Below are 12642 nucleotides of genomic sequence, written 5' to 3' on the forward strand. Positions count from 1 at the left end.
CGAGTGCTGAGTGCATTGCGCGTGCATGGAATTGAGGATGAGCCAACTGCAGCTCCTCTCCGCGTTCCTTCTCTGCCCTGTCCGCGCTTTTAACCGTAGAAATATATTTCAATTTCAAAATTCGATCGGTCTTTAACAAAACGCAAGTGTCACGAGACAAAGAATTAATAAATGTCGCGGCTGGTTAGTGCGTTTAATGTGCACCTCTGAATTCGAGTTGAGGTTGAGCCAAATCGGGTCCGCGGCTGCCGCTGTTTGTCTTTTCTGATTGCCGTGTGGCGGTCGTTTTCTCTTCGACGCAGAAATTTACTCAGACGTGTATGCAGTTTGTGTTGGTTTCCCGTGTTTTTCTCTTTCTCTCGTCACCCGCTCGTTTACAATTACTTTGAGTGTGCATAAAATATGAGTTGCAAGACCACCCAGAGTCGCGCTGGGCGTGCTTTTACGCTATTTGCTCATTCAGCGAGCATGTCGCACGGGAAACAATCAAGTTTTCATTAATTTAGAGGCAACGCGCACAAGGCTTTTCGTGTTGAGACCCAACTGCGGACGCGACAGACAAATAATGAACCCCCGACTGATGGGATGATCGATTGCTTCGTCAAGAAAGTGTGACTGACATGTTTATTAATGATACGCGCTTGGAATGAGTTTCAGAAAAAGGATGGGAACGCCAATTAATTCATTCACATCTTCAAATTTTCAATCGTAACCCTAAATCAGAAAATGTCAAATCTGATCTATTCGATTAAACAATCATTGCGTTTTACAGTATTACGCTCATAGTGACCCGAGCGATCGACCAGGCAAGGAGAATAATTATACTAACTAAGAAAACCCCCCAGTAGGCTTTGATCACGACTAATTGTTTGATTTGAATTGTAAATTGAGCTCAGCCACAGGGAATCAACCTTGGTTGTCTCTTGGTTTTACAAGCTAAAGGGCAAAATGCGTGCGACAGTTAATTCAATTGAGCAAACAAACCGATTTATAAATAATACAAACTTACAATTAGCATCAGCTGCCTCCACAGCTGATCGAGAAGGAAGGATCACAATAAAGTTGATTCCAGTTGCGAGTTTTCATTGTGCGAGGATCAACAGTCAACACCTGCCACAGCTCACATGATTGAATGTGTGAATAATTTATGTACAGGGCCACTCCCATCCTTGCTGAATGTTGTTGCTACTGTGAATGATTTGGCTGTTTGATAAGTTTCCTCGAATCATTTATTATAAGAGGCTAAAACATAATATTTATTGCGGATCAGCAGAAGGCAAAGTGGTACATTATGTGCCAAATTCAGCACAGTTAATTTTTCAATGTCTAGAATATATTTCAACAACGCGAATTTAATTCATAGAATTTTACAAGTTTCATCACATATTTTACTATGATAATTTATTTATTATAAAGCAAAATGCTGCTTTACGTGGGTCTAAGCTTGTCATGTTTTTCCGGCATTTTTACTGCTTACCTTTTGAAGTGATTAGATCAGTTTATGATTGATTTGCAGGTTTGCACGTCTGTGATATGTTTCTGAAACGGCTTTTCCTTCATGGTCAGCTCAAGTTCTGCATTTGTATATGTCGTAAATATGCAGGCCTCTACATAAGAAAATGTGTAACCTTTGCAGTCTCGTTAGAATAATAATCTGCCGCTCGGTGTGCTAATAGAGGTGAAAAACAGTTACCAACTATATACTTGTGTCATTGCTTCAGTTCTGTTATATATATATGCTGGTGTCTGCTACTCAATTAATTTGCTTCAACTAAATATCCTTAATTTCAATAATTTATACGAAGCGCGCTCGTATGAGCGAATTTAATCAACTTATCTAGATCTTTTCTCATTAAAATAGCCCGTTACATATCCAGTTGAATAGAACTGTGGCATTTTCCTACGAACCGTCGTTTTTATGCTTTGGATGCTTTCGCGACGTGCGCATTTTACATTTGTCTTCACTGACACGATTTGCAGAAGGTGAGAAAAACGTGATTGGAAAATGATTTTTATGACGCACGTGCGTGCTATGAACATCGAGAGGGGATTATATCGCTAATAGGTTTCAAAGGAAATTCAATTACAGAACTCATTTGCAGAATAATGAATTTTGAACATAAAGAAAAAAGATATAGGAAACTATGTTTTACTTTTAGAAGAGTTCGTGATTTTTCATAAAATTTCATACTGAAAATTTTGCTCTGGGAAAATCGAATGCAGAAGTTTAACGGTTTGCGGTAGAGTTTTAATATTTTTCCCCAGTTAGTTTTTATATAATCAAACTTAATTTTGGCCATTTCAATTTTGTTTTGTCCTGGTGAGTTTGAATCAACTTTTTAAACGGCTTTCCCGGGAAATGAGGCATAAGAAAATATTCAAAATATTTCTAATTTTATCAGATTTACGATTTTAATAAGATTTTTGCAGCCGAATTATAAGGCTAAACTCGTAATTCGTTAGTGTATTTTAAAATGTATATTTTATATCTCGATATAGATACAAATTCCTAGATTTTTCTTTTCAACCAACAGCTGTTACATCCGTAGAAAGTATTCAAAAATCGAGATTTCAATTACTGGAAAACCGCAAATAACGGAAAGTTTTCCTTTGACATCTCAATTTAACCTTTGTATGATGGTAATAAAAAAAATCGGATCAATAGGTGTGTCAGTTGCTGTCTGAGTCCAAGATCACTGATAAATATTCATAATTAACACCATACTCGTAAGCCAAGTGGTGCACATTTTCGTTCGTTACTTTTTTATAACAAAAGCCGCACCGTAGTTTTTCATTCATATTCTTACTTTTTTAAGTGCAGCACGTGTGTTTCAGAATTTTATCGCTCGCGAACGTTGCATCTTTTTTGTGCACTCGGAACAATGCACCATAATTAACCAGCGTGTGCACCTGCGTCAACGAGAGGCAATAAAAAAGTGCCCTCGATGCCGCTGCGATGGAAAACCACCGTCAGCTTGCCGCGATTATGTTTCATTCTTGGTCATTGTTTTCCGCTATACGCTGCCGCTCTGGAGTGTGATCTTCAGGTTGCTGCGCATAATCTGAAACAATTCTGTACATTGTCCGTTTCTGTGTTGAGCTTATTGAGACGACAATTTAGCACCACTTGTTAGATACACAGCGCAGCGCAAGATAAGCCCAGGCATAATTCTGTAATTGCTTAGGAGCGATACAGAACAGCTGCTGCTTGAGATGATCAACTTTCTTATAAAATATTTTGATAAGTTGGTCGTGACAAGAAAGCGCTGATTGTTTACAAAGTTGATTGTAAATTAAGTGATTATTACTAAAAGCTATTAAATGAGCATTTATCACGTTCATTTAAGGTGCGCATTACAGTTTTTTGCCCTCATTCAGCACGCAATATTCCACCACACTCACAATGTAATTATTTGGATTGCTTTCATGGAAATAATCGTCATGAAACAAACATTAAAAGATCTTCCTTTCTTGTTAAAAAAAATTCCCTCGTGTGAGTGAATTAAAGACTCTGGATTGAATCTCAAAATATGGCTGGAGAGACACACAAGTGGCGGATCATAGCATTGGCATTAGCCAAGCGCGGAAAAATGAGTAATCCCGGTGCCAGACCGAAATAAAACGGCGTGGAAGTTGCATCACGTAAATGGACACCGCGAGAGCGCCGAGTGTGGCACCGACGGTCGACACAGAGTACGGAGAGTGAAGCAATTTGCGCGGCTGACATTTGATTAAAACACAGTGAAAATAGCCACTCGCTAGATCTGAGTGTTGCGGCAAAGCGAAGATGCGGCCGGCGCCGATATTAATTGCCTGCTCGATTGACCGTGTGTGTACAATGTGCAGTGCGTGGGACGCGAATTAATTTGCCTGAGTTAATGAATTGTTTGTTGTTGGCTGCCTGGCTCAAAAAAGTGCACTCTTTATTTATTGTGACACACTGCGCCGAGGAGTAGTTGTCGTGCGAATATGCATAAATTAGAAATTCTCGGCATTTAATCGTCTCTTACAATCAGATAAACGGCGAAACGCTCTGGCGCGTGCACTGTATGATTTTATCTTCTTTCAAATTTATATTCTGAGTGAGTGTTCAAACTGTTTGGGACAGTTGAATAAATAGGTCAGATGTGTGAATAGGAAAAGCGTTAGCTAAAATTATTGAAGTGTCGAGAGAGCTCAAGCCTTGAGTTTTCTTGAGCCCTCTGCACCTCAGAAGCCTCAGGGCCTTCCAATTATATGCATTTTGCTTAATTATTCTTACTTAGATGCCGTACATACAATAAAAAATTGCTTGCAAGAAGAAGCAATTAAAGCAAATTAAAAACCACGGTTCATAAAAGTATTAATTTGCCTCTCACCGTTCGAGAGTCGAGTTATTTTTTAACCAAATAAATAGCCTCAAGAGAGCAGGTATTTATTGTATAGGTCGTGCGAAAGGTTTTTGTTTTTTAAGTGCATCTTGCATAATCCAAACAAATAAATTAAGTCAAATTATTCTTATTTTATGCTGCATGCGTGACCAACTCACAATACAGTTGCAAACCCCCAGCCTGCACCTGCCATTTTAACATTTTAATGGCTAAACTCACTTACTCAGGTCAACGCGACAAGGCTTGCGTGATTCACACTCAACTTTGAAGCTTCTTATTAAACGCGAGGTTTATTGGGCGATAAAGAGTTCTTAAAAAAGCTGCCGAGGCTGCAATAACAAAAATAGATAAAAATTTTACGACGCGCAATCCCTTGTCAACTCGCAAAACCACGCTTTCTGCCACCAGCAGCGTGTATAAAACAGCGGGGTGCCAGTTTCAGCGAAAATGCAGAGGTGTTACACTGCTACTTATAAAACTGCTTGGAATTGCTAATCATTTTTATAATATACGTGCATGCATAATGTGAGCAGCGCTACAGATGTAGAATTTTTATTGGTTACACTGCGGTTCGCCAAATCAAAAGACAATGAAGGGTGAAAATGCAGTCTCAAGTGAAATTTATATTTAAAAAATAAATCAATCACATTTTTTACATTCAAGAAACATAGTCTTCTTCTCGCACGTTAATTTATTTCTTGGATGAAAACCGTTTTTTAGTCACTTTATTTAGATTTGCCTCATTGGAGATTGATTTTTTTCTCCCTTACGATGTTTTTTATGTTTGTTGGACACTCTGACTGGCCTGCGCCCAAATCTCAGCTCTCTGGGCGGCGTCTTGAAGCGGTCTCCGCACTAAACCAAGGAATGCCTTTAATTGTTTGTGTATTTAATTAACAATGAATGAAGCAATTTTATTTCTCACGGGACGTTCTGCGCCGGCGTGTGGTGCATGAAGAGCAATATCGCCAATTCTGTAAATTAAGTGGTTCTTGATACGGGCGCCTGGTCATGGCGCCTCTAAGGTCAATAACAGGCCAGAGAGTGTCACTATACAATGTTCCAAATTGAGATTTAATATTTGTATATCAAGCTCCACAAAAGCATCTCTTGAAGAAAAGGCTTACCAAAGCACTTGTTCTCACAAAACGTCCTGCACGCGCGTTACTTCACAAATATGAAGGGCAAAAAAATCTGGAACTCGAACCATTGCTATAATGAAGCCACTATGACGATTATGAAAGGACTGTGCGTCCTGTTTTTTTGCACTGAGAGTAAACTGATCCCGCATTCCCCGACGCTGGCTAACTACAATGTCTGCGCATTATTGTTCCCATGAGCAGAAATGCCTTATGTTCCCTTGGCTGCTCCTTTACAATAAATAGTTTTTATACTTTTCTTCTTTGCACAGAAATAATTTTTCCGCTTACTTTTAGCAAAGTGCGTTGCTCAAAGTTTAAATTTTACTTATTTTAATTAAAATAAGAGAGAAAAAGACAAAATTGATAATTTTTCTGAATTTTTTTTTGCAGCCACCACGGTGTTTAACGGGCATTTTTGTTATAAATATTTTCTTCGTCAATTAATGAATATTCTAGCAATGGGAAAATAAATATGAGTTTAAATCAGTTCAGTCAGATGCAATTTTTGTGGCCGATTTGCAGGGAAATTATGGCTTTTGAAGTTTGTTAATTTTTCTGCTATTTTTATTTCAGTTAAGATACAGTACGTTATTTCTGAGAAGCCATTTTAAATCTTTAAACCACTTAAAAGTTCCGCCCTAGAAGTTTGAAATTTTATGTGGCTGTTAAAATGTTCCATTTTAAAATCATGAGTTGTTATTATTATTCTGCCGAGTTTACGATCCAGTCTGGCTGACTTGGTCTTCACTGTGATAGAAAGATGCGGTCGTAAAGCGGCGGGATTTCAGCTCTTCCGAGCGGAAAATGGATTCACTGCACTTATTTAATGTTATGAGAGAAACACACACACAGAGAAACTTTTAATGCGGCAGTTTAACCCCGTGTGCAGTTGTTATTATAAATGCAGACTCCTCCCCGACCATCCTTTGTGTCCAATCAACAATCAGTCCTTGAATGCAACAATCCAAGCGTATAACTCGTGACCTCGCGTAATATTATGTTATTGGTTTGGATTCACAAAGGGCTCAAGCGAAAGATTGTGCGCTGCAAGCGAGATTGAATGCACTCGACCGTCCACAGACCGTCTTCAATACAATTTATCCTTGATGACAAGGGCTGCAGGCATGATATATTCAACTGAAGAAAATCATTGCGTAATTCAAAGGGCGGATGGGTATTGACTTTGTTATGTATGAGAGAAAATTTGTATCTCACGAATTTTTAAGTTCAGATCTGAACAGGGTTGCAGAAAAAACGGATTTTGTTTAAAAAAAATGCAGTGCAGTGGTAAAAAACGTTTTTTCCATTTTAAATGTTTTCGCCTTGCTGTTCAATAATTTTATAATTATTTATTTATAACCTTGACTTGAAAATTTGTCAGAGATAAATTTTTTGGAGAAATTGAGGCAGCAAGATGCCAATTTAAAAGAAAATATCTGCACAGTGGAGGAAATTTTGAGCACTTTGACCAAAATTTTAGATTTTTACATAAGAAAAATGGAATAAATTCATTTCTTGCAATTCTTGTGCAAGAAATCGGTAAAAAGTGAGTGGTAAAAACCGTTAAAAAACAGTGGTGAAAAAACCGGGTGGTAAGCAAATGCAACCCTGGATATAGAGAATAATGTTTGGTGTTCAGTTTAGTTTTTTTCTCAGTTCATACACCACGGTTTAAAAATGCAAACTGACAAAAATCGTTATCAACTAAAAAAGTAATTTTTTTAACATTTAAAAGTAAGGAAATATGATGATCGATTCTCGACATTTTACTGTACTTTTTGCTACATAGTTATGCCAGGCTGCTATATTCAGAAGACGGATAATAAACTGGTAAAGTGACCGGAATCCGGTTCGTGGTCAAATATTCTCATCACCACACCACTGTCAGAGATAAATCGGCTCGCGTTTTTGCTAAGTAATCTGCATACCCGGCCACACAATAGGACTCACATTTCCTCTTTTGCGTCTCCTTTTGGTAAAGGAGCACTCACTCAACAGCTCTTCATCGTCTGTCAAGAAAAAAGCTTTCGCCAAAGCAATTTGCCCACTAATCCTGCTCAAACTCGTTTTGAATAAAAAAAGCAATCTCATTTCAGACAAGGGACGTAATTGTTACGCTTAAAAAGAACGTGTTTGTGCGCGATGTGTTATTATTTTATTTGCTAATATTTTGTGAATACATCCTTTTCATGTAAATATTAATTTTTGTTTGTATTTTCTTGCAGAGCCGTCGTGCGAGGAACTGCAACAGGCACTACAAAAAGCATTACTGGAATGCCACATCCCTCCACCATGGAATCACTGCCAATTGGGCCTAATGTTTTGTCTGCTGAAACTGCACCGTTGGAATATTGAAAGAGCCAAGGAATACTACATGAATGGTATACATATATTTCGATATTAAATTCTCTTTAACATAAAAGGTCAGGTTTCTTCAAGTAATGCAAGGAAAATGCAATTTATTTTGTCTATAAGTTTCAATTTAAATATTATAAGTTGGCTTTGTGTGAAAAAGACAAAGTTTACTCAAGTCATGGATTTTCAATTAATGGCAAAACCGTGTCAAACCCACCAAGCCGCGTGAAAATTTATTTAATATTTTTTTAACAAACATTGCGCTTCAATCGACCTTCAGAAGGCAAAATATCACGAATATAATTCATTACTAAATTGCATCCTCATGTTTATGCACACCTCGGATACACATTTATGATTTTATTGAGCAGCGCATGATTGAATTGTTTCACGACCATTATTAATAGATTACTGCGAGCGGAATTATTAGCCGACGCAGTTGATTAAGAAATTTTTTCTTTGTTCAGCTCGGAAAATTCTGATCGCGTGTGCAATTCGCTTGTAATATCAATCGCGATTGAACATGATCTGCCTTGATTGATGCTAAATTATGCGTGATTGCTGTGACTCGTCGGGTGTTCAGTGTTTCGAAACGATTCCAATTGGAAGATTCACATCAGTGCGGATAGTGAGAAAATTAATGGTTTTACCCGCTCACATATAACGTTAAAAGCTCGTCACCAATAAATAAGACACTATATTTGTCGTCACTTTGAAAATGATGGGAAAAAGCAGCATGCCATTTTATTTATAAGAATTCTTGACGTGAGAATTATAAAAGAAAAAAAATCTTGGCTTCGTGAGTGTCAATTCCACTGCCCATCAGATAACCGGCCCTTCTGGAAATATGCTGAATTGGATCAAGCGTTATTTATTTATTTCAAAATAGATGTCAAGTAACGATTGGCTAAACAGTCAATGAGAAAATTTTGAAATGCGGAACATTGAACCATTAAACATGATGGATTGGTTTAGAAGAGGCAACAGCAATTAGCAAAGAATTAGATCTCAAAGAGACCGGAGAAAAATAAACGAGAAACGAAAGTGGCCGCGACGCGTGTGAAGTTTGGCCGAGGAAATTGAACAGCGTCTTGGCAGTTTCATTAGCGGCATTGGCTCACCATGCGTTTGAAGAGAGCCAACTCGGTAGATACATCCAGTACGGGTTTACTTCTGAAAGTACACAGTGATGCAATAGAATCGGCTGCCGAGAGAGGGTTTGATTTAAAAATAATCTTTCGCGAGCACCGTACTCTGCTGCTCTCGACTCTTGCGGCGTTGCGGCTCAAATATTTTGTTTCATTTTGAGTACAATGAGCGAGAGGAACAGCAAACCCGCGTGGTCTGAAAATTGGCGATATTTTTCTGCTTAACGAGGCTTGCGGTGGACTGCTCATTTTGTCAGTTAAGAAAAAAGCGTAACCGTCCCTTAGGAAAGTCAAAATATGAACCAACGCATCGTGCTCCACGTGAAAACAGGGATACGCAGAGGTAGACACAATAAAACTCAAGTGCGAGAGTGAGCCATTGCTCTGTTCTCGAGCGACGGAGCGTGCAACGCGCGGGAAGCAGCAAAGTCGCAAGTCCATAAAGCAGCCACCAAGATCATATTGCAGATTTACTCCGGCCGGTCCATTAAATTACCGTCGCTTTGCAGCTTTATTGGCGGAGCTCAAAAGTGGCAGACCGCCAGCCTTTCGGCCAGATATCGAGTATATTTTATCTCAAGGCAGCGCCACACCCCGAAAGATCATTTCGGCACGCTTAATTGAGCATTCGTGCATGATCCAGTTTGCCGACTTTGTATTTTGCCTGGCCAAAATGCAGCATTGATGGTCATATTTGATCCGATTCGTGATGACTTACGATTACTGGAACTGCGTAAATTATTACGCAGACGGAGCTGCGCTTGGGCGGAGGAAATCGCCATGGCGTAGCAGCAAATTAAGCGGGAAACACGAAGGCGTATAATCAAATAATGAGCGACGATGTTGTGTATTTTATACTACAGTAGACATTAAGATAATCATCGGTGGTACTTAAAAAGCCGTAAATATTACTCCGATTACTGCATTGTGTGCGAAGCCTGGCTTCAACACGGCTGGAAATGCGAATCATTGTGTTGCGGTGTATTTATTCCAAATAATCTCCTGCCAACGACCACCTTAATCTGCCACCGATATATGAAATTCACTAGTAATTTTCTTTTTCATCCTTTAAATCCGCTGTTTGCTTGTTTTTTGTTATAGAGTTTTTTTCTATAATTGATTGCTGAAATATTACTGTTGCAGGGATTCAAGATTTGGACGAAATTTATAAGTCTGTGATCTCAGATGCGCGTCTCACGATGCCTGCCATACGAAGACAACTGTCGCCATCAACTGCAGACTTCTGCACTGCCACAATGCACGCCCCCTACCCTTTCATGCAGGCGCACCCAACTCACCTGACGAGACTGTGCGACATGAGTGGCATTCCGCCTTCATTTCAGTTTCAGCCACCCTTCTGGAATCCCAGTTTGCTGCAAGCACATGACTTGAGCAGACAACGAGACTCCTACCCTCCAGCAAAGTGGAAACCTTCAAAACCTGAGGTGCGTGCTGAAATATGATAATGTTTTAAAGGTGTACAAAAAATTCATTGTTGTCCATGAAGTTTGGGAATTATAAAACTTAGACACAGTGGAATTATAGGACATTTATGAAGTAAAATATAATTTTACTTTCAAGATGTGTTATTGCACGAAAAGCGAGATGCATTTCTTTGTTTTGTGAAATACAAATACAATTTAATATTAGTTAAAATGTCATCACTTGAGGTTGGAAATGTCAAACATTATTATGTATTTGCTTAAAGCAGAAGTAATATATAGATTACTTGACAAACTAGTTCATTGTCTTTATTTATTTCTCAAATGTCATAGCACAAAAATAGAAAATAAGCCACTGTCGGCGGAAATGACGATCAAACGTAACTGCGCCATTTAACCGACGCTGCACATTACCCATGCAAGTTTTCAAAGGGAACGATGTTGCACGTGGGAATCTATTATTACTTGGCAGAGGTCAAATCAACAGTTGTCCCGTGCAAGCGAGCGAGCGATGCTTGCGGTGCTGCAAGGGATCACGAGGGATCCTTCTCGCAAAGGAAAAAAGGGCCGGCGGCACATGACTGAAATAAGACAATCGGTGCTAAGCCCCGCGCTCAACGTCAGGTGATGAAATCGGCGCCCGGTCGTGACTCGCGGGAAAAGTGAGAGCCCAAGTTATTCCCTTTTGGCCTAGGTCACCGCCGATAATTCACGCGCTGACTAGAAGTTGGAACGATCCATAAAACGACGGCGTCTCACGTCATCCGTAGCCCTATAATAAATCACACCTGTGAAACGTAGATTATGTTGTGCTCCAGCCACAATTAATACCTACCGTATCTGCCAGTTACCAGCGGGAACGAATAAACAATTTTAAACACGCTTTCGTGAGCTAATTGCAGACGTGTCTTGAATTATTGCTCACCGCCTCCTCAATTTTGATCTCGATAAGTAGTAATTAATAATTATACATCTTATCTCGGTGCTTTCTACATCTCCTGAGGCGTTGTGATCAAGTACAAAACTTGAGAGAAGAAACATTATTATTTATCGGTTGAGATAATCAATTTAAATTTATGATATTACCGCGATGATTTAAGAGTTAACTATTTTACTGGCGAATTTTGTCGACCCGAGAAACTTTCTTTCTTGGCTGATTTCAAGAGTTTATTCAACCTGACGCTCAAGAGGAAACCGCATATAAGAAATTTATGTCTAATTACTTTGTGGGAAAGCTGGAGCAGGGTAGATTAACGCCAAGTTCTCGATTTATACTTTTAAAGTTAACCTCAAACCACTTATTTCTTCGGCTCCGGGCTTGTGTAGTGAGCGCACATTATTTGTTACCAGTCTTTGTGTGAGAACTTAGCGACATTACACTCATTTATCTTAAAAAATGTTGCACCGACCACGATGATTAACACCAAGAGAGAGAGAAACAAGTTCTTGCTTTGAAACTCGAGTGCATAAATGAAATCAATATTGCAAGTAATTATTTTTGAAAATGAAACTAGCAACCGCAGGAGAAATCTTAAGATCTCGAGTGCGGTGAGACTTCAGACCTGCTAAGTTGTCTGGGAACAAATTAATTTAGAGCTCGAGACGTACATCAGCTTATATTGTTGCAAAGTTATGTGTCTTCTGCAAAGTGTATTCACGAGTCTAAAGTAAACAAAAAGAGTTTTGTTACATTGTCGTTCATTTCAGTTATTTAAAAATATGTACAACGTAACTATAAACACGTCTGCATATTATTTTCTTTGCCGTTACGCCCTTTCGCAGTCCGAATAGCCGCTTTGTTGCCCTTTGCGAGACACAATGCTATTCGCAAGGGCAGCCGCCGCACGTGAAATGAACGCGTGCGTGTTTCGAAATCAATTCCTCGCCGCCGCCGCCGTGGCAAACATAATTTTCGCGCAGACCGGTTTGATTCGAATCTTTCTCAGTCGGCCGCTTGATTACACAGCCCACCGGCATCTCAGGGCGGGCAGCAAACCATTCTCGGCACATCGCAAATCATCCAAGCAGCTATAAAGCATAAATACATAATATTGGCCGGGCTGGGCCGGCGCTGCAAACCGGCCGCCGCCTGAGGAAAGGGCCTGTCGATTCAACGCGGTTCGCTGCTTGGCCTGCGTCGTAAAATCCGTCTCGTTTTCCACCGCCGAGCCGTCGCACTGCATTG

At 39.5% G+C, this 12642-nt stretch overlaps 1 protein-coding gene across 3 annotated transcripts in view; it reads left to right on the forward strand.

Moving 5' to 3' along the window:
• The window catches only part of LOC135941650 (uncharacterized), a 45502-nt gene that overhangs the window by 19438 nt on the left and 13422 nt on the right, over window positions 1-12642 (forward strand). For all 3 annotated transcript variants that reach the window (XM_065487242.1, XM_065487241.1, XM_065487243.1), the window contains 2 exons: window positions 7738-7893; window positions 10159-10460. In XM_065487242.1, the coding sequence (XP_065343314.1) occupies window positions 7738-7893; window positions 10159-10460 (458 nt within the window). The remainder of the gene's footprint in view (window positions 1-7737; window positions 7894-10158; window positions 10461-12642) is intronic.

This window comes from Cloeon dipterum, chromosome 4 (genome assembly GCF_949628265.1).
Source record: "Cloeon dipterum chromosome 4, ieCloDipt1.1, whole genome shotgun sequence".
NCBI lineage: Eukaryota > Metazoa > Arthropoda > Insecta > Ephemeroptera > Baetidae > Cloeon > Cloeon dipterum.